Raw genomic sequence first — 21,701 nt, forward strand, 5'->3', positions numbered from 1 at the left:
TTACGACATCCTTCATGAATAAACATGACACCTTATGTTTGTATATACATATACAGTATACCAACGTAAAATCGTGTCACATATGCAAATCTAGTCTCAAATACAACAATTTCATTGGCTGGTGTGCGTGTTGTCGCATTAACGCGGACAAACAGTGCGTGTTGATGCGGTCAAAAGTCACGCATTCCGTTTAAACTATTGGCCCCGATCGCCTTCCATAGATTGAATGCTTCGCGTGATGAATCTTGAAGCACATGTAAAATCAGTCCAATGGTGTGACGGAACGTCAAAGGCTGGTGACGCCATGAACCAGGGAACTATAAACCCCTTTTCAGTTAGTAAATATGGTGACGTTTTTCTGTGGGCGGAGCTTAGGTGGTGGCAGAACGATCCCTCTGGACGTTTCACAAACGCGAGTTAGCAAGTTTTGTTAACTTGTTTTTTAACAATGACTGGAGAAAATCAGATTTTTCTTAATGCCTAAGGTCACTCACTGTCCAGGACCGCGATTGTTATTTGCAAAAGTTAATTTTAACAGACGGAACCAGATTGGCTGACCCGTAAACAATGGATGGACGATCTGACAGGATTAATGTTAACGCTGCCTCCGGTTGAGTGGCCTGACTTCTACACCCACCCGATAGAGAAACGAGCGTATAGAGAAACTGAGGGCATATAAATCTTAAGATGCCTATAACTATGTGCTGAATGGTCACGTACAAGACTTATGGTACGATCCGCAGTTCTGCCTAGCCAGTGCCAAGGCCAAGAAGACGACAATGTAAAGAGTGAAATTACGGTGCAATTTTAACGATGTAAATATTTTCTAGAAATAAAAATTCTAGATACAGCATTTTTCATCGATTCTTTCACCCAACAAAACAACAAGATGACATTTAATAATGATAATAATTTAAGATCCTCATTAGGTAGCCGAATCTGTGCTGGTTTGTAGTGGCCACCTCCAGGTTTCCCTTTGTTTTGCCTCCGGCTAGCGTCGTGGCATAACTGTGTCTATTTGACTTGTCTATTTGGTGTTGTTTTACTTTACTTTACTTTACTTTACTGTTTATTTTTACAGGGACAATGCACAATTAAGAGTAATTGCACCAGAGTTAGTTAGCTAACAGATCATTTACATCTGCTGTCCGTGCAGGTAAACAAATAAAATAACATACAACATTACATATACACCACATACAACATCAAAATACATATGTCCAGGAATGTAAGATTTACAAAATCAGTATATAAACATTTGTTCTGATAGTGGGCAGTACTTAAGCTTGGTTTTAAAAATTGTGAAGCTATCAATGCTTCAGATGTTTATGGGTAAGGAACTCCCCACTACTTTAACCGAAAAAGCTTTTTGAGCAAAGGATGTTTTTCTACTGCGGCACCAAATCTCCCCTAGCAGATGCTCTAGTCCTACCGGCACTTCTGTTATGGCCCAGGCATCCCTTAAGAGGAGGGGGGAGCAAGATTATGGATCATTTTGTACATCAGGCATACATCAGTTTAAAATACAAAATTATTAAAATGTAAACAATTTAACCTTTTCAAGATAGCTCAATGATGATAGTTCCTTTGTTTTTTGTCTAGCACTTTCATAATTTGTTTATGAAGGGAGTACACAGGCTTAAGTGTAGTTGCACCTGCCCTGATTGAGAAAGCTTTTAAAAGACAAGTGTTGGTCTATTATCATTCCTAAATATTTGACATGTGTCACAGATTTTATTGCTTCACCATTAAATACGATGTCTGGATTCACGAGTTGTGTATTCGTACAGTGAAATACATGCAAACTGTTTTGCTTACATTAAGAGACAAAAAAACCCCGTATTTAACCAATCCGAGGCTTTCGCCATTGCAGATAACCGTTTGCTTGCAGCTAGTTCTTTAGTTCTTGCGTGAGTAAGAAGCACAGTATCATCTGCGTACATTATAACATTAAGACCTGGACATGCTTGAGGGAGATCTTTAATATAAATACTAAATAAAATAGGTCCTAAAATAAACCCTTGAGGAACCCCTATAGGACAGCTAGCAAAAGAAGAGCACTTATCAACCACCCTTGTACTTTGTTTCCGATTAGTCAGGTATGATTTTATCCACATCTGGGCAGTAGCAGATGATTTTTAATTTGGAAGTTTGGAAAAGTTATGATTCACTGTGTCAAATGCCTTTGCAAGATCTTCTTTTGATTTCGACTGGTCCTGTATAATCCAATTTTGGACTGATTTATTCTCCTTTATAATTTTTCCAAATTAATTTACTATTTCCTTTAGAATCATCAATTCATTTAATAAAATAATCAGCTTTTGACTTTATTGAGCAAATCCTGGAACTTTCTCTTATCATGTGGTAATTTAGATTTAAGAGCAGCCTTTAATGCCAAGTCTCTCTGCTTCATTAGCTTCCAGAGCTGTTCATTTTACCATGGCAAATGTACTTTACTCGAGTATGAGACATTTTTGCTAAATCAATTTTTAGTCTTATTAAAAAGACCATAAGGTATCTTATTAAAGATAACATACTATCCATCATATCATATTAAATGCGTTTTCTATATCACCAGACTGCAGAACATCTTTCCAGTCAGGTGCTTTAATTTCTCCTCGAATTGACCGATTAGGGATTTTGGTATACTATTATAAAAGCTTTTGCCCTCTTCTTGTTTAATATAAAAATCGTTGTTTTGTCAACTTTCTTACAATTAAGGTCAAGTTATGGTCTGACATACCTGTTACCAAATTATACGATTTTGTAATTCTTTCAGGCTTATTGCTAAAAATTGTATCTATCTGAGTTTGTGTTGATCGAGAAACCCTAGTTAGGCCAATGATAATTTGTGTAAGATTATACTGATCTGATATAGTTTTGAGTTGATATCTCTTAGCTTTTTCCGCCGAGTTTATATTAAAATAACCTAAAACATTTAATTCAGTTTTCGAACCAATTTCCTTTGTAGAATTATGGGGTGGGTATAATCCAACCACAGTAAAAGACATTTGAGGGGATAAGACAATAGAAACAATGATACTTTCTAAGTCTTGCATGGTATTAAGATGAACTTCTACACATTTAAAATGATTACGAACATACAGAAGGACTCCTCCTCCTCTACCTAATTTTCCATCTTTCCTATAAACATGATACCCCTGTACAGCAAAGGAAGTCCTCGGTGATAACTCAGTTAACCATGATTCCAAGAGGAAAAGAAAGTCCAAATTCGAATCCATCAGCAGACCCTCAATTTGCTCAGTCTTTGATACAATACTTCTTATATTCAAATGTCCGCCGAGCAGTCCTTCGGGTTTTAGTCGTTTGTCCCAAAAGACTTTAGCCTAGTTTACTGAAAAAGTTCAAACTTCCTTTTAATCATCATTCTATTTAAATGTTCTTTATGTATACAGCCATTCAGATTAAGAATAGTGTTTTGTAGAGTTGGGATCGGACTAACAGATTGGTTGTGACTTCCTTGATGTTCAGTGGCGTTTACAAGGATGTTTGCTTAACCAACACAACAAAATCAGTCAATTCAACTTTTTATAAGTTGTGTTTTTTATAGTGTAAGTTGTATCCGGCAAAAATTATTTCATTCAACTTTGCAGATTGGTCCCGGATTTGAATCACCTGCCAGTAGGATCGTAATTAGCAGGTAGCTGGTTAGCCTGTAGTTTAGACTTGGAGGTTGGAGCAATGGAGGAGCAATGGATTGAAACCAGCAGGAGAGAAAAGATGTAAATAATAATGCCGCCTCTGTACGCCATATTTCCAATAAATTGCCTTAATCCGGTTCCAGTTATCGATTTGAACGCCGGGGCCTACCGTTTTTCCCCGATCTCCACACCGAGGTCTCGAGATCGCGGGAGAAACTGGTTTTAATATATTGTACAAACATCCAATTATTCCTCTATATCTAACTATAAAGAGCATGGTTATGGGGAGATGCCAAAAGTGGAAGAGACGCTAGCCATCTCTCCCCCGAAGCAGCATCTTCCCTAAAGGGGAATTGACTTAGTGTTGCCCACTAAGTCAATCAGAACCACATCATCACTAGTGGGATAAGCTTATTCAGCCGCTGGTCAGGCTGCAGCATGCCTTCCCACAATATAGCTGCTGCAGGCCTACCAAGCTGAATTGTTAGGAGACATGGATGAGGGCAGTGGAATTGGCACTCACGTAGTTTGCGAACTACGTCGAGCCACAGATTTATCTCTCAGGGCCACCAAGGAGATGGCTAAATCCATCGGCCGCTCTATGGCAGCCCTGGTGGCCATTAAGAGGCATCTTTGTAATATAGTAATAGAAATGAAAAGGACAATCATTTTCTTATGGATGTGCCCCTGTCACCTTCTGGCCTCTTCGGCGACGCTGTAAATTCAGACGTCGAGAGGTTCCAGGAGGCAGCCAAGCAGGCGGCCGCCTTCCAGAAGCTCCTCCCCCGTCGCGCTCATGTCTCAGGGGCTGCTGACCATGCCACCCAGAAGCAGAGAGTTGCCTCCCGTTCTCCCCCAGAGAAAGGCTGGGAACAGGGAGGGCGCTCTCACCCGCAGTCTTCGAAGGGTAAGACAGATCTGAGGACCGTCATTATCTCCAAGAAGGCTGCGGGGAAGAGGTCCTGACGCCCGAGGGCTCAGGCCAATGAGGATACGCATGGGTACGCATGGGTTGGTTATAGGTTTAGTAGTGGTGTGGGGTGCGTGTGTATACGTTTGGGTAGAATTTTTATATATATTGAATACGATATGATAAATTAGATACGCTTAGGCCTAAATTTTTGGACAGGAATGTGTTGATCCAGAACCATTTATTACTTGGCAAAATCACATTGACCATGCTGAAATCTCCTAGATTTCATTAAAATATCTTAATTTGTGTTTCAAAGATTAACAAAAGTCTTACGGATTTGGAATGACATGAGTAATTAATGACATAACTGACTTTAACTTGATTAACATGTTTACTATCCTATTCATTATTAATTACTATCCTATCCTTTATACTAAGGTGATTGCAGAAATAAAAACAATGTTTAGCAAGTAATTTTTTACTACTTTAAAAAGACACTTACCAAAGATGGTGTAGATGATTCCCAGGAGCAAGTCATTCTCTTTCGATATTTTCGACATAAACAAGTTAGTTTCAGAGGAGTTTTCCATCTGCACAGAAGAAGACGAGAAGCAAATGTAAAACCACATCCAGACCTTTGTTTTACACACATTCCTCTTAATTTAGAAAGTTCATGTTGTTGGATTCTGCCTTTTTCCCAGAATTGATCAATGCATTTCCATTAGCACCTGCTCTAGTCTAAAGGATGAGAAGGTCTCCGGAAACGAGAGTCTCATTATGTCTTACCATAAATCAATTTAGCTCTTAAGTGCACACAGTCCACATAGCAAAGAGATGTTACATGTGTGCAGTGATGCATAACACACACACACTAGACGAGCATGACGGCGTGTGTAGGGACTCTGAATGAAACCAATGGTTTGGTTTGGTGAACATAGTGAATTATACACTAATCTTATAACCTTATTCTGGAGTACTTTAAGTGGAGCATAGAGCATATTCAGAGGCAACACATGCACAGTAATATGTCGGCACTTCCATTGCTTTCTCATTACTAACACATTTTGCTTTCCTCCACTTTCATCTTTAGCCTGCGGGCACATGACCCAGAGGAATATATCACGCACAACAAATGATCCAGCGCTCCACATCCCCTCTCTCCTATAGCCTACGGAAAGATATTTTATCATACAAAATATTGCTCTTTGATACCAAGAACAAAACATTTATATGCATCCCACAACCAACAGACCAACTCCCCAGTAGTCCGTTCAGGAAATGTCAGTTGCAAGACAACAATTCTTCCTGTGATTTATGGATTTGTCAGGTTTGCTGTCAGCCAGATGCAAAATGCGTCGTTTGATTGATGCTCTTGAGTTTTGAAAGCTATTACACTGGTGGACAGTAGAACATCTTGCCAACTTCCAAGTCAGTTACTGATCTCACATGCAAGCAGTTATGCTTATTAATGAGATCACTAAACATCTGCCTCTAGCACATGTTTAACATCTCATGTATGATATAATTAATCTTGTACAGCCCAAGTTTAAAAAGGCCCTTCTTATCATCAAGGACAATTCTCCTTCAATATAACAATAAATCTGTGTTTTGCTCTTGGTTTTAATAATAACATTCAGTTTGATGGTCCCCTTAAGACATTCTGTTGATTATAACATTGCACCTACATGTCAACTAACTCTCATTAGAGTATCAGTTGAGTATTAGTAGACTGTTAAGGGTAGTAGAATAAGGGGTTAGTGGAATACATGTAGTTACTTATAGTCGGTAGAATGGCTAAAGTGGTCCATCAAAATAAAGTGTTACCTTTTATTTTATCAATTTCAACATGAGTCTTTTGAGCACTAGACTTATAGGGCCCTATCTTGCACCCAGCGCAATTGACTTTGAACACCGACGCATGTATCATTCCTATTTTGCACCCGCGCACAGCGGACTTTTCCCTCCACAGACGCACGTCGGTAAATTAGGGAATGAACTTGCGCTCGCGGGGGCGGTTCAGCGCAAAGAGGAGGCGTGTTCCGGCGCAAACGCTCCCTGGTGCTATTTTCCAGTTTTAGAAAACAATTGCGCCATTGACCAGGAAAAAAACAGTCTAAAGACAGTGACGCGTTGCGCGTTAGTGATATAGTATTTTAAGGGCGCGTGCTTGGCCATAATGTAGCGTGTTAACGCGCATCGACTTTGATTCTCTAATATAAACAGACGCAGCAGTTTTCATTTTTGCAAATCATACATTATTACAAGGAAAAATATTAACACACGAGGGAAATCATTGTTGTGCCCGTGAAGATGTGGAAAAGATCTATCTAGATAAAAAAAAAAATCTAGATTAGGCTACACATTTACCCAAATTATACGCCTGTTTAACCGAAGCTAATTTGTGTGGGTTTCTCCCATCATCCCCAATGTCACTTCTCTGTGTTTTACGGCCCTGACGAGAACGTCGGTCTCCTCGGCTGTGAACCGCTCCTGGCGTGCGCCGGCAAACCCGCCGTTATAATAGCGATCCGCCATGGAACAAGCGCGCCTGCTGTTAAAGGGAATGTGAGAGGACGCTCTGATTGGTTTATTTCACGTTACGCCCAAACCACACCTATGAGTAATGAAGCGACTTCAGACCAACCCCTTTTAGATTTGCGTCGGGCGCAAGAGTCGTTTATCCCGCCGGTAAAATAGCAACAGCGCCGGGATCCGCCCACAAAGTTACTTGCGCTTTGCGCTTTGACACTTTAAAATAAAATTGCGCTTTAAAATAGGGCCCAACATGTCTTAACGATTAACAAGTTGTTGGTCTCCTCTAAACGGTTTCTTCAAACATTGATTAATTGATTTCATTGTGTGAAGTAATTATAACATTACCGCTACATATACCTCTCATTAATGTAATTCAGTTCCACTTTAGACATTTGACTAACTATAAGTAACTTTGCAACTACATGTCAACTAACTCTCATTAGAGTATTAGTAAACTGAAGTAGACTGTAGTAGACTGTTAGTTGTGGTTATGTGTTAGGGTTCGGCTTAGGAGAATAAGTTCACTTGTAGTTGCCAAGTTGCTTATAGTCAGTAGAGTGTCTGTTCGGGGAGCATCAAAATAAAGTGTTAGCAGATATTAAGCTGACAGTCTACTAACACTTTAATGACAGTTAGTTGACATGTAGTTGCAAAGTTACTTATAGTTAGTAGAATGTCTAAAGTGGACTATCAAAATAAAGTGTTGTCTGTAATTCAATATTTTGTAGATGAAAAGACAAAGTCATACAGTTATAGAAACCTCATCAGGGTAAGTAAATATTGACATCATTTTTATTTTTGGGTGAAACAATCCCGTTAATGTCACAAAAGTTGGTTGGAAATATGGGGTGATGGATTTTGAATGTGATTGAAAAAAGGAACAATAGGATCCTTTCCTTTATATTGGTTTTGTTATCATTTTTAAATGGCTCACTTTTGCGAAACTGTCTCTGATTCTGTCCAGGTGAGAAATGAAAAACTACCATATCAGTGCTTAGTCTCTATTAAAATATGAAAAATGTGATATTAAGGCATTTTAAAAAAAGATTTATGTAGGTATACGCCCCGTGAGTATAATGTATAATTTATCCTAATTTAAAAATAATAAGATCGATTTCTATAAATAGACTTGTATAATTGTATGGCAGCTCTGATTATAGGACAAGGCCAAGAACGATAACTATATTAGCATCCACACGATAACGTCCGGTTTATTCTAGGCACTTGCAGTTTATCGTCTGCCACTTTAAATGCTCCATCTCTTTAAAGTGTGGATTCTGATTAGCTGTCAATGTTTGTATAATTCATCAGCTGGAGAATAATTGGGAAAGTGATCCCAATTAAAATTGTTCAGCTGTGTCATTTTCGTTATAACTGGACGCCGTCACCAAACTGTGGGAGGGAAATAACCTCAAACTATTGGATTATATTCTATTGGTATAGGATTATATTATATCATATATAAATGTCCATGGTGGAGAAGTCAGATTAGTAGGTTGTATCCGTATGAGAAATTTCACGACACTAGCTTGTATTCTAGTCAGTTTTAAAGCTTCAAATTGCACTTCTTAAGTTATGTTTTTATGTTATGTCTTGCTGTTGTTAAAGCATGGAAATCACCAATGTGTTTTCACATTTTTTCCTCTGATTAGGTTGGTTGTGAATTACATAAAATGACATTAGTGTGCAAGCACACATTTCCCCAGCTTGCAGCCTTGCACGCAGTTTATGCTAAAGAGATTTCAAAGGCTTTGTTTCCATATTTTAAAAATCCACCTTTGAAATTCTCTGTTTCCCTTTTTTCTCTTTGTCTACTTGCAGCAACTGACGGCTTGAAAGATATAACTTTTGACAATATCTTTAAAAAAATGACAACTTCATTCTAAAGCACAATTCCACATTCCAAGCACAAGTATGCAACACTCAGGCCCTGTTTACACGAGAGCGCTCGCGGGTGAAAACGTAAAAATATTTTATCGGATGTGCCTTTCGTTTACACGGCGACAGCGTTTTTGGGGCTTAAAAACGCAAAAAAGTGAAACCACCCTCCAGAGTGGAAATCTTAAAAACGCTCCACCGTCGCGTTCCCGTCTAAAGGGTAAAAACGCAAAAGTCTGCTAGACAGTGAAGGCGTCGCGTACGCGTTTACGTCACAGGCATGCGCCAGTCCAGGAAAATAACAAAACATTATCAAACTAAAATATAGCATTAATTTCATAAAAAAAAAAAACATTTTTGAGCGACGCACGAAGAGCACCGAGGGTTAAAGCACCGGCTTTACCGTATTAAACATGAAAAACTGTGTCAGCGTCTCCTTCACTTTCAGTGCTTCACATCGCCACCTAGCCGTCTGGAGTGCACACTACATCCAATCTCACACACTTTTGGATCACCATATGCACGCAGATTTCCCCCCCATAATGCTCGTCTAAACGCAGAATAAAAAGGGATAACGCAACGCCACTTTTGCGTTTTCTCTTCAGATCGTTTCCGTGTAAACATAGCCTTACTTTTAGAAGAAAGAAACCCATGAACTTCTTCATGAAGTAACCATCACCTTATCTAATCTCACTTTAGCATTCTTTGCTGCTGATAATGTGTTTCACACTGTCACAGCGGCCAAATAAAAGACAAAAGATATAATAAGTTAAGTGCCCAACTAATGGAGACACTAATCACTGTTATGGTGACTCAAATGAAACACATTAGAGTTAAACTCCTGTTAATTCTAAAACAGAAATAAAGTCAGTCTGGTCAGTAATAAGTGAAGCTGGTAATGCTGTGTGGAGTTGTGTAATCCTCCTCTGCTGAGATCTTCACAGATGTAATGTCTTCTTTTCTCTTCAGTTGATTTCATCTAAGGCTGTGTCTGAAGTCAGTTGTAGTTTCTGCTCGTCTCTTTTTCTGTTCTCTTCTTTCCTTCAGTGATTCTGCTTGTTAACAGGCTTATTAAGGCTGAGATGACTCCATATTTTATATGCACATATTTTGTGGCTCAGATAAGGTCCAGTTGTGGTTTATTTTTTTGCTCTTGGCTGACATGTGGCATTGCTATGGCCTGCGTGTGGCCCAGATCTGGCAAACAGGAGTGGAGTGGAGTACTTGTATTTAACGTTAATAGCACTGTAAATTTACTGTAAATAGCACTCACGCAGAGCCGTCTCTGCACTCACGGTCTGATCCCCTGCCCCCTGTATACCGGTACCTGTTCAATAGGATGGAAGCATCGGACATCGAACAGGCACAGATATATACTGACCAGGTAATGTTTCACGATTTCATACAAATATTAGGCTACTGCATAATTGTATATGTTGTACCGTAAAGCAAGTTGTGATTCTCGCAAGATTTGGCGGGGCGCCACCTCTCAAACCTGCATTGCTGGTAACATGCACTAATGGATGTCTGACAATTTCGTTGCTTTTTGGAGTTTTCAGATTTAAAAACATCTATAGATATAAAGGCTACACTCGTTCTGCGGTGCCGTTGCTCTGGAACAGATTATAATATTATGTACCGTCAGATGAAATCCAGCAGGTGTCGGTGTTTTCTCCGTCCATGCAATAAATGCACATCCTTGAATGAGCACGGATTTCTAGCACATTTTTTATTTGAACTTCATAGGTAATATATCTATGTTTTTGTCACGAGGTGACGAAAGCAAAGCGGAACTGAGTTCCCGCTGGAATTATGTTCCGCCCGGACCGGTGTTACGGTAACACCGGCCCACTTCCGGGTTGCGCGTTATGTCACCATAACAACCCTGATTTGACCGATTGACATCTGGTGCGGAGGATGTGATGTGGCGATCTGCGAGAGGACTATGGAGGTGGGGCAGCTCTATAAAAAGGAAGTACAGAGGCCATGGAAGGAGGCAAGGAAGCAGAGAAAGGAGAGGAGAGGAGAAGGGGGTGCGGACGATTCTTCCTGTGTGCTCTCCCCTCGGAGGGGGGTGGACTCCTCCTGTGTGTTCTCCCTCTGCGTTGTGTGGTTGTTTCTTTGTCTTCCCCCGGCGATCTGGTGTGGTTCTCTCCCGTTGGGAAATGTTTGTGGAGTGTTGCAGCTGAAGGACCATCGTGAAAGAAGAGGAGTGTTGCTTGTGGGATCCGAGGGCAGTTGTGAAGAGTGGAATTCGTCGTCTGGACTGGGGAAGAGTGAGATGAGTGATTGACAAATTGAATCTCATAAACGCATGTTTTCTACACTAAATTGGATACTGGTTTGAAGTGCTTGGATCACGTTGTATACATCGCACTGAGTGAAATATACTGATTCCTTGTCGATCTCTAGCCTCCCCCTCGGCCATTGAAACCAGCGAAGTGAAGCCGCTTGTAGTGGTGAGGAAATTATTCACCGCATCTGTCCCAACTCTGACTATCATCGGCTCTTCAGATCGAGACCTCTGGGTGAGTGTTGGCCTTACTTTGCACTTGAAGAGTGGATTTGTAGTGCTGAAATTGACGTTTCCCATCACGTTGCATGTTTGGAATTGGACTGTCGTGTGTGTGTGGAAGATTTACCTTTTATCGCCGTGCACTCCCCATGTGTTATGCTGGTCTACCGTCCATCATAAGAGTCTAGCAAGATCGATTGCAGTCACCTGTTGGATGTCAGAAGGAAAAGCCCCCGTGCGCACACTACACGTGAGAACTGTTTACCTCTGTTTGAAGTTTATGCTGCCTGTCCCAGTGAGAGCCCGGCTCAGCTTATGACTTTGTCTCCTGCCACCCTTGTGAGAGCTGTTCACCTCCATTCGAAGTGTTGATTCCGTCTGTTCCAGTGAACGTCGCTCAGTTTGTGACTTTGTCCCCTGCAACACACGTGAGAACTGTCTACCTCTGCTTGAAGTTTGAATGCTGTCTGTCCCAGTGAAAGCCCTGTTCAGCTATTGACTCTGTCTCCTGCCACCCATGTGAGAGCTATTCACCTCTATTTGAAGCGTTGATTCTGTCTGGGCCAGCCAAAGCCCTGCTCCGCTTGCTACTTGAGTCTGCTGTAGCCCTGAAACCCACCTGTATGGTGCGAAGTGCCCGCCCTTTACAACTCCTGTGAGCCTGACCCCCCCACTCACCTGTGATACCCACCTGTTCAGTACCTACCACTGTGAGTTGGCACCAGCGCCAGAAGGAAGTAAGCCTGGCTCATTTACTCACCTGTGATACCCACCTGTTCAGTACCTACCACTGCGAGTTGGCACCAGCGCCAGAAGGAAGTGAGCCTGACCCCCCACTTGCCTTGGATTCCTGGGAAGAGGAAGGAAGAGGAATTTTAGATTAGGATTTTCAAATTGTTTTATATTTAATAAAGCCTGTCATTCTTTTTATTCCTGTCTCCTGCCTCCTCCTTTGACACGCTCCTCAGGGTGATCCTGGTCTAGGGGTGGGTGCAGTCTGGCTTGGCCCACCTCGACCTGTGACATATTTTGGCGTAGTCGGCAGGGTTCACCTTGAGTTGAGCGATCAGAGGTTGAGATGGCGGAGGAGGAAGAGCCTGGAGCTCGGCAACCTGTCATGCCGATTTTCATGGGTGCCCCATGGGCCTCGAGGTACGGAGGCCCGGGGTCCGAAGTAAGTCTGTCCCTGTGGAAGACCCAGGTGGAATACCTGGCGGGGCTTCAAGGTCTGAGTGCTCTGCAGAAGGTCCAGTTCGTTTTGAACTCTCTGGAGGGGGAGGCGAGACAGAGAGTTCTGGTGAGGGATAACCGGCGCCAAGGGAAAAGGAAGTGAGTGATCGGTGGGAGCCACGCCCTATTGACGTCCAACGACAGCCACATCCCGAACAGCCTGTACACGCCATTCGTCCAGAGGAGAGAGATGGTCCTGAACGAGTGTTGCACCGAAATTTGATTCACCCATGTTCTAACTACCCGCAACTAGTAGCAGACGAGCCTATGGCCGTAGCAGCACAAATGCCCTCGTTGGTAGGGTGGGCAGTGGTCCCAAGGGGATTGGGCTTAGAGCCCCGTTAAGTCGAACCGGCCTCGCCACTGAGGCGGTTCCAGCGAGACAACCGAGGCCCGCCCCCAGCGAGGTATGAAGACTGAGTCACTGGATCCTGTTCTAGGGACTAGAACAGTTTGGCAGGGGGGTATGTCACGAGGTGACGAAAGCAAAGCGGAACTGAGTTCCCGCTGGAATTATGTTCCGCCCGGACCGGTGTTACGGTAACACCGGCCCACTTCCGGGTTGCGCGTTATGTCACCATAACAACCCTGATTTGACCGATTGACATCTGGTGCGGAGGATGTGATGTGGCGATCTGCGAGAGGACTATGGAGGTGGGGCAGCTCTATAAAAAGGAAGTACAGAGGCCATGGAAGGAGGCAAGGAAGCAGAGAAAGGAGAGGAGAGGAGAAGGGGGTGCGGACGATTCTTCCTGTGTGCTCTCCCCTCGGAGGGGGGTGGACTCCTCCTGTGTGTTCTCCCTCTGCGTTGTGTGGTTGTTTCTTTGTCTTCCCCCGGCGATCTGGTGTGGTTCTCTCCCGTTGGGAAATGTTTGTGGAGTGTTGCAGCTGAAGGACCATCGTGAAAGAAGAGGAGTGTTGCTTGTGGGATCCGAGGGCAGTTGTGAAGAGTGGAATTCGTCGTCTGGACTGGGGAAGAGTGAGATGAGTGATTGACAAATTGAATCTCATAAACGCATGTTTTCTACACTAAATTGGATACTGGTTTGAAGTGCTTGGATCACGTTGTATACATCGCACTGAGTGAAATATACTGATTCCTTGTCGATCTCTAGCCTCCCCCTCGGCCATTGAAACCAGCGAAGTGAAGCCGCTTGTAGTGGTGAGGAAATTATTCACCGCATCTGTCCCAACTCTGACTATCATCGGCTCTTCAGATCGAGACCTCTGGGTGAGTGTTGGCCTTACTTTGCACTTGAAGAGTGGATTTGTAGTGCTGAAATTGACGTTTCCCATCACGTTGCATGTTTGGAATTGGACTGTCGTGTGTGTGTGGAAGATTTACCTTTTATCGCCGTGCACTCCCCATGTGTTATGCTGGTCTACCGTCCATCATAAGAGTCTAGCAAGATCGATTGCAGTCACCTGTTGGATGTCAGAAGGAAAAGCCCCCGTGCGCACACTACACGTGAGAACTGTTTACCTCTGTTTGAAGTTTATGCTGCCTGTCCCAGTGAGAGCCCGGCTCAGCTTATGACTTTGTCTCCTGCCACCCTTGTGAGAGCTGTTCACCTCCATTCGAAGTGTTGATTCCGTCTGTTCCAGTGAACGTCGCTCAGTTTGTGACTTTGTCCCCTGCAACACACGTGAGAACTGTCTACCTCTGCTTGAAGTTTGAATGCTGTCTGTCCCAGTGAAAGCCCTGTTCAGCTTATGACTCTGTCTCCTGCCACCCATGTGAGAGCTATTCACCTCTATTTGAAGCGTTGATTCTGTCTGGGCCAGCCAAAGCCCTGCTCCGCTTGCTACTTGAGTCTGCTGTAGCCCTGAAACCCACCTGTATGGTGCGAAGTGCCCGCCCTTTACAACTCCTGTGAGCCTGACCCCCCCACTCACCTGTGATACCCACCTGTTCAGTACCTACCACTGTGAGTTGGCACCAGCGCCAGAAGGAAGTAAGCCTGGCTCATTTACTCACCTGTGATACCCACCTGTTCAGTACCTACCACTGCGAGTTGGCACCAGCGCCAGAAGGAAGTGAGCCTGACCCCCCACTTGCCTTGGATTCCTGGGAAGAGGAAGGAAGAGGAATTTTAGATTAGGATTTTCAAATTGTTTTATATTTAATAAAGCCTGTCATTCTTTTTATTCCTGTCTCCTGCCTCCTCCTTTGACACGCTCCTCAGGGTGATCCTGGTCTAGGGGTGGGTGCAGTCTGGCTTGGCCCACCTCGACCTGTGACATTTTGACCCATTTGAGATTTGAGATGCGGCCATAATCAGAATTTAAAATGGACTGAACAATAAAGCTCTCAACGAGCTTGACGAGCGATGCCGCGCTGACGGACCATAGCTTGTAAAAAAAGAGTGATGACATGTAAGCACATAATCACGGTCACACACACTCTCAAGAGTAATATTGTAAGTTACTGCATAACACATTTTCAACTAGCAGAATAGCTGTACAGAATCACTTGGTACTGTGAGTAGCATATAGCATTAGCTCCCAAGCCTGAGCTAACTCCATAACGTCGCGCTAGGTGGGCGTGGTTTCAGATAGCCAGGCTCCTCAGCTCCGCCTCTTTGCCCATATTCTGTTATCCGGGAGTGACGAGCGGTGACGCGAGGCCAAGATGGCGATGGCCGGCTCCGCCCACTTTAGGCTTCAAAAATGCTCTTCAGAAACCTACGGTTGACGCCATGGACACTACGTCCATATTTTTTTACAGTCTATGGGATTACCATTTCAATAAAACTGCATTTGGATCCTCAACCTTCGTGTCTCGGAGCAGTTTGTGACAACTAGACTGTTTGCTCCTTTTATTCCCATGGGCAACGCATTTTGTGAAAGACTGATTGTTCCTCCGGTTGAAAAAACTTTGCTGTGTAGATGTTCAGTTTGATCGCTCAATTGAATATCTCTATATTGACAGTTTTTTTTTTATACCTAAAAATAAGGTATAAGCAAGGTGGTTAAGTGATTATTCTATAATTTAATGTTTGTGAATTACTTAAGGTTCTATGTTGTTTCTATTTATAAAAAATATGATTGTTTGTGTTTTTCCAGATAAGAGGTACTACATTTGTTCTTTGTGTGTAATGGATTTTAAGTTTAATTTTTTTTCTTCTGTTGTATCCTTAAGGGGTTTACGTGACGCAATAAAGCTTTTTTATTTTGTAAAAGCAGCGAGTCAGATATAATTCTTCTTCAGGAAACACATTAATGTGATATGGATGTACATTTTTGGAAAAATCAATGGAGAAATGCAATTTACTGTAGCCATGGCTCTAGTCATTTGTTGTGTCATGTAGTGTACTTCCTAATGCTCCTCTTGTGAAAAGGTTTACTGACAGGTTCTGACATTGTCAGGGTCTGAATCGAGCTCGAATTGGTTTGAAATTGACGCCATCCTTATTCATATTTACACTAGAGAAGAAGTCGCAGGTGAAGGGGCGGGACATTTCCCCAAAACACACTAAGCATTGCCAATCCAAAAAATACAGTATTTCGGAAGGAGAGTCTTCGTCGAAATCATGAGGGAGGTGTTGTACTAATGTAAAATATGTGATATAATATTTTTTAACAATCAAGCTTGGAAACATATTCTAGACACATTCTTAAAATAAAAAAAGTTGTATCTGTTAATATTATTTAATGGACCTGAGTTAACATGAAATATGAACACCTGTATTTTTATTAACTATCGCTTTCAAATATTAATAAATACTGTAACATATGTATTGCTCAATACTTTTTTACAAATATAATGCACAAAGCGAGGTCTATAAAGACATGGTTGGATGAGTTAGGTGACCGGCTCGCATGGTGCCCTGACCTCAACGCCATCCAACGGAGATTTCGAGCCAATTCGGAAGAATATGATACAATGAAAGGTAATCTCTAACTTTTGCAGAGGTTGGAGGTACATCTTTGTGTGAATCTGCACAGTTTGAGAAATTGCTGACGTGCAGACGGCAGAGGAGGCATATGTATGTGAGACTGATTTGATTAAATATCTTCTTTCTTGCTGTTCAGTTTAATGAGATCCATTATCATGCTCTTATTAATTTGGACTCTGACTGAACTATATGAGTTACAAAGTGAAAATAGCCACTTTCACAGACTAAGAGAACATGAAGCAAGAGAGAGGATGAGATAAATATGTAAGGGTAGATGAGGTTAGATGAAGATAGATAAAAGCTACTGTAAATAATAAAAAAAGAGAAATTCATGATATTCAGGATTTAATTAAAGCCAAAGAGACAAGGGACTTAAGTTAACACAATAAGCCTGATTATGTAAACAGGATATAAAAGATTATCCTCCGTCCCTGAGGGTGCGTATGGAGAGACTGTCCTCTCTTATAGCTTCAGTTTTACATCCTCCAAATAAACATACAGAAACGAAGATCCCCTATCCTCACAAGCTGATGTATATGAATCATCTCTTCATTTATACAGCTTTCTCTCAGTGAATCACTTTACCAGCTGCTCTGCTAATACAAGTATACAAGAGTCCTCATACTGACAGATCATTTACGGTCAAAACCTGATCATAGCCCGTCTCCAAAACACAAGGGGAGATTCACTACGAATGACTCACGCCCGCTGACAGCGCTGTTTATTTGCTCATGCTGTCTGCATTGTGATAGCTTTTTATTCACTTAACAGATTATGTAAATCAGGTAATGACACTGATGCAAGGTGAAGATGAAGGATGCAGGAGACCACTGCGATGGCATACTTTACATCACTGCGATGGCATACTTTACATCACTGCACCACAATGATCCAGGCATCTCAAATAGCTGAAAGTAAGCCAAACCATAAAAGTGCACTAAAGCGACATTTGGAGGTCAGAAACAAATGTATCCCTTAGTCTCAGCAAACTCTTGGTGAACCATGATCAATTTAGGAAATAAGTAGAGAAGTCTCACACACACACACACACACACACACACACACACACACTAGGGCTGCACGATTTGGGGGAAATGTCATGTTGCTATTATTGAGGTCAATATTGCGATATGCGATATACGGTAATAAACAAATGGTCTCATGAGTCCACTTGCTTGGTTCTCAAGGAAAATGCACACACAGATTAGTGATAATGTTGAAATGTGTATTTCTCAACTCAAACTAGGAACATCAACTAAATGCAGCTAACTGTTTTTTCTAATATCTTTGACAGAAAAGGCAGATTTGCTCTCAATGAATAATGTGGAACAATTATTTAGAACAATTATGCGTTCATGACCTCAAGGCTAGATTATTGTAATGCTCTACTGGGTGGTTGCCCTGCACGCTTAATAAACAAACTACAGCTAGTTCAAAACCCAGCAGCTCGAGTTCTTACCAGAACCAGGAAGTATGACCATATTAGCCCCGTTCTGTCAACACTGCATTGGCTCCCTATTAAACATCGTATACATTTTAAAATATTGTTGATTACTTACAAAGCACTAAATGGTTTAGCTCCGCAGTACTTGAGCGAGCTCTTAACGCATTATAGTCCTTCACGTCTACTGCGATCTCAAAACTCCGGCCAGTTAATAATACCTAGAATATCAAAATCGACTGCTGGCGGTAGATCCTTTTCCTATTTAGCACCAAAACTTTGGAACAGTCTTCCTACCAATGTCCGGGAAGCAGACACACTCTGTCAGTTCAAAGCTAGATTAAAGACACATCTCTTTGACCTAGCATTCACATAATGCATTATAGACTTCTGTAACTCAATGTTAGGCTGCATAGATTAGGTCAGCCGGAACTGGGAACACTTCCCTTAAATCCTGATGTACACGTTACATCATAAACAGAATGGCGTCTTTGCTAATATTAGTCTCTCTGTCTATCCCGAGGTTTACCGCAGTCCGCCGGATCCAGGCCGGAGCTGGACAGGTCGCAGCCCGACGACAACAACACAGTCCTGAAGTGTCAACTAGTCTCTCCTCTGTGAAGGCCTCCCTTCCATTTACCTCTGTACAGATAAAACGTTTTCGGGATAATTCCGGTTCACGTGAATGAAGGTAAATGTAATGTGACATTGTTCTCCAGCTGTTTTATTGACTTCTTTCAGTGGTTAAAAAACACTGATTGATTGATATTATGTATGAGGCATAAACATTTCGGTAAGTTGTATCTTTCAACACACCTATTGTTCATTCGTGTTTGTTTACTATTTACTAGTGTAGAGTAAGAGATGTTCGGTTCACAAACTCGATCGGTCACGTCACATTTACAAGTGCCAAAACGCTACTGTTTGAATTTGACAGCTGAGAATGTCGGTGTCAGTCTGTCGGTGTCAGTGTCCTCTTTGATTCATGATTTGTTCTCTGCGTGATAAAATGGATGTGTGGCGTGAGAGTGTGTGAAAAGTGTCGATTGCATGAGTCTCTCGCTGAATGAGTGAGAGTTGGCAGCCCTGCTCTCTCTGCTCAGTGTTGGTTATCTTATAGCCAAAATGTCATCATATAACAGAGGTTTTCTGGCCACCAGTTCAGTCAGTGTCTGCTCGGCATCATCTTCACCTGTTCTCAGGAGAAAGCCACGACGTGACCATTCGCGCCACACGTGCCACTGCCTAAACTGAAACTGACTGCCTTTTTATTAGCGGTGTAGAAAATGAGCAAACAGCTCTCAGAGAGAATGGGTTGTCATGCACATGCTTTTATTTATTTCATACAATCGCAGCACACACACACACACACACACACACACACACACACACACACACACACACACACACACACACACACACACACACACACACACACACACACACACACATACCTTTAACCAACTTAAAAACATATACTTTGCACAACAATGATGTACTAATAACAGAAACGTTTTTTTTTCTTTGCATTTTCTTTGCACGTCTCAAAACTATCCCGTTCACTAATCCGCGAAAACGACTTAAAACCCTGTATTGTGCTGCCCGGCCAGTAGTTGGCGATGAAACTTTGAAAAGAAACACACACGCCTATAGATTGAGCACGTAATATAGATGCGCATGACGTCACCACAGAAACGATAACGCCATCATTTTCAAAAACTTGCACTTTGAAACCCAGGCCCCCAAAACACCATTGTCGTGTAAATGAATGGCAAAGCCCATAGGCCTACAAAGTTTTCAGTTTTTAGTTGAAACTTTATTGTTATAACGTATAATGTAGGCTAATTAAAAGTTGTTCTGATACAAAAAAAAAAAAAAAACTTTGCAAACGTTGTAGTTAATAGTTAGTTAAAGGGTAACTAAACACTAAAACAACTTTTTTTAGTTAATGATCTGTAAGAATGGAGCTTCATAAATGCTGTTCATTGATTCGAGTACATTTTTTAACATTTGAGTATAAAGTGTTTTAATTTTCAAATATATGGTGTAAAAACGTCTGAGTGCTGCCCTCTTCAGGTCAAACGGAATCTCCTGAAGTAGGGGTACTCTGTGACGTAGGGTACTCTGTGACGCTACTCTGCCACGCCCCAGGCAGCCCCTGGTATAAAAGCATCTGGTTCCGTCAAAACCACTGTAGCGAGTCAGGAGTTGGAAATTGGAATTACGAGTATTGAAAACGATCAGGATAGCGTATTTTAGCATCTAGTTAGCATAGCATTTATATAGTTATTTAGATTATTTTCGTGTAGCCTAGGTAGTTAATTAGCATAGTTGTTAGTGTTGTTAGAAGCATTGTATTGCATCAGTTAGGATAGTGTAGATTTTTAGCATTAGCTTTATCTGTATTTAGTACAGTGGTTAGGATGGTACGTAGGTGTAGTGTTACCGGTTGCAACAGCCCTGCTTGACTGCATAACTTTTCACCAGACTTGGAAATTAGCGCCAGTGTTTACATGCACTTGTGTGCCAAACGCTGCTCTTCCTGCATGGACTCCACAACCGCCGGCGCGTTTTGCTGGATATTTTTTTTCACATAGCGGCAAAATATGCTTAACGTAGGTCAATAGTAATAATAATCAACTCAGATACTGGACCCATTCTCTCTTGCGCGGCTGCTTCGCTAGCATCGTCGGATGCCGATCGCGATGCGGGAGTTAATGCGATGCGACACCGCAGTTTGAGCTAGCGACTCGATTTGATATGGTTTTGGCTCTGTGTCCACAGACAATTCCTCCACTTCAGGCGAAGGTGGGGGAGAAAAGTCCTCGACTTTAAATGACCGCTCTGTTGCAAAGCTACTTGCGTCACTCCAGTCACTCTCCATCTTAGCGAGTCTGACAGCAGCTGTCAATCACTGCGTCACTGTGGGTCTCAGGTGCACGCCCACTTTTCCAGCATTTTTCAAATATTGCCAGTGGGCTGAGTCAGGCTCTGATCAGGAGTTTAGTTACCCTTTAATAGTGAGAATTCACCTTTGGCTAAGCCCCGCCCCCCTTAGTTACTGTTGCTACCTCCGACAACTTAATCTGGGCTCTGGTTTGGTATCAACATGGCTTATGCTGTGAAGGCTCTTCCTGCTGACATTTGATCAAACTTTTATAAAGCAGCAAATAAAGTGTCCGATAGAAGTAGGCAGAAGCGGCTGCAGTGTGCGTTCAAAGGCTATATTCAAGACATACGGTGAAACGCAAGCAACAACAAGGCATCCAAATAGAGGCAAAAGCATAACGGTCACAGTCAAAAAATGAACCACAGCATATCCTAATGGAGACGGAGGCTGTGACTAACAATATCAGGAGAAACACTGTTCATGCAAAGCTGGGTAGGTCTCTATTCACTTCTATAATCGTTATTATTTACAAAGCAAACGGACTACGCGAGTATAAAGTTGTATTTATTAGCAGCGTGTGCTAGCGTATCAACAATTAGGGCAGAGAACTGAAATCATAACATAAAACAGCATAAAACTGTCTAACTAGTATAACTTCACAGTGAGGTTAAAAGCTAAATGTATCTTAGAGCAAAAGTGTGTTGTTGATCTTGAGGGGTTTCGCTGACTGAGGACGTC

At 42.1% G+C, this 21,701-nt stretch overlaps 1 protein-coding gene across 1 annotated transcript in view; it reads right to left on the bottom strand.

Moving 5' to 3' along the window:
• The window catches only part of opn7b (opsin 7, group member b), a 121,158-nt gene that overhangs the window by 53,792 nt on the left and 45,665 nt on the right, over window positions 1-21,701 (bottom strand). Inside the window, exon 2 of the mRNA XM_079588245.1 lies at window positions 5,078-5,165. Within this exon, the coding sequence (XP_079444371.1) occupies window positions 5,078-5,165 (88 nt within the window). The remainder of the gene's footprint in view (window positions 1-5,077; window positions 5,166-21,701) is intronic.

This window comes from Phoxinus phoxinus (assembly GCF_949152265.1).
Source record: "Phoxinus phoxinus genome assembly, chromosome: 18".
NCBI classification, from domain to species: domain Eukaryota; kingdom Metazoa; phylum Chordata; class Actinopteri; order Cypriniformes; family Leuciscidae; genus Phoxinus; species Phoxinus phoxinus.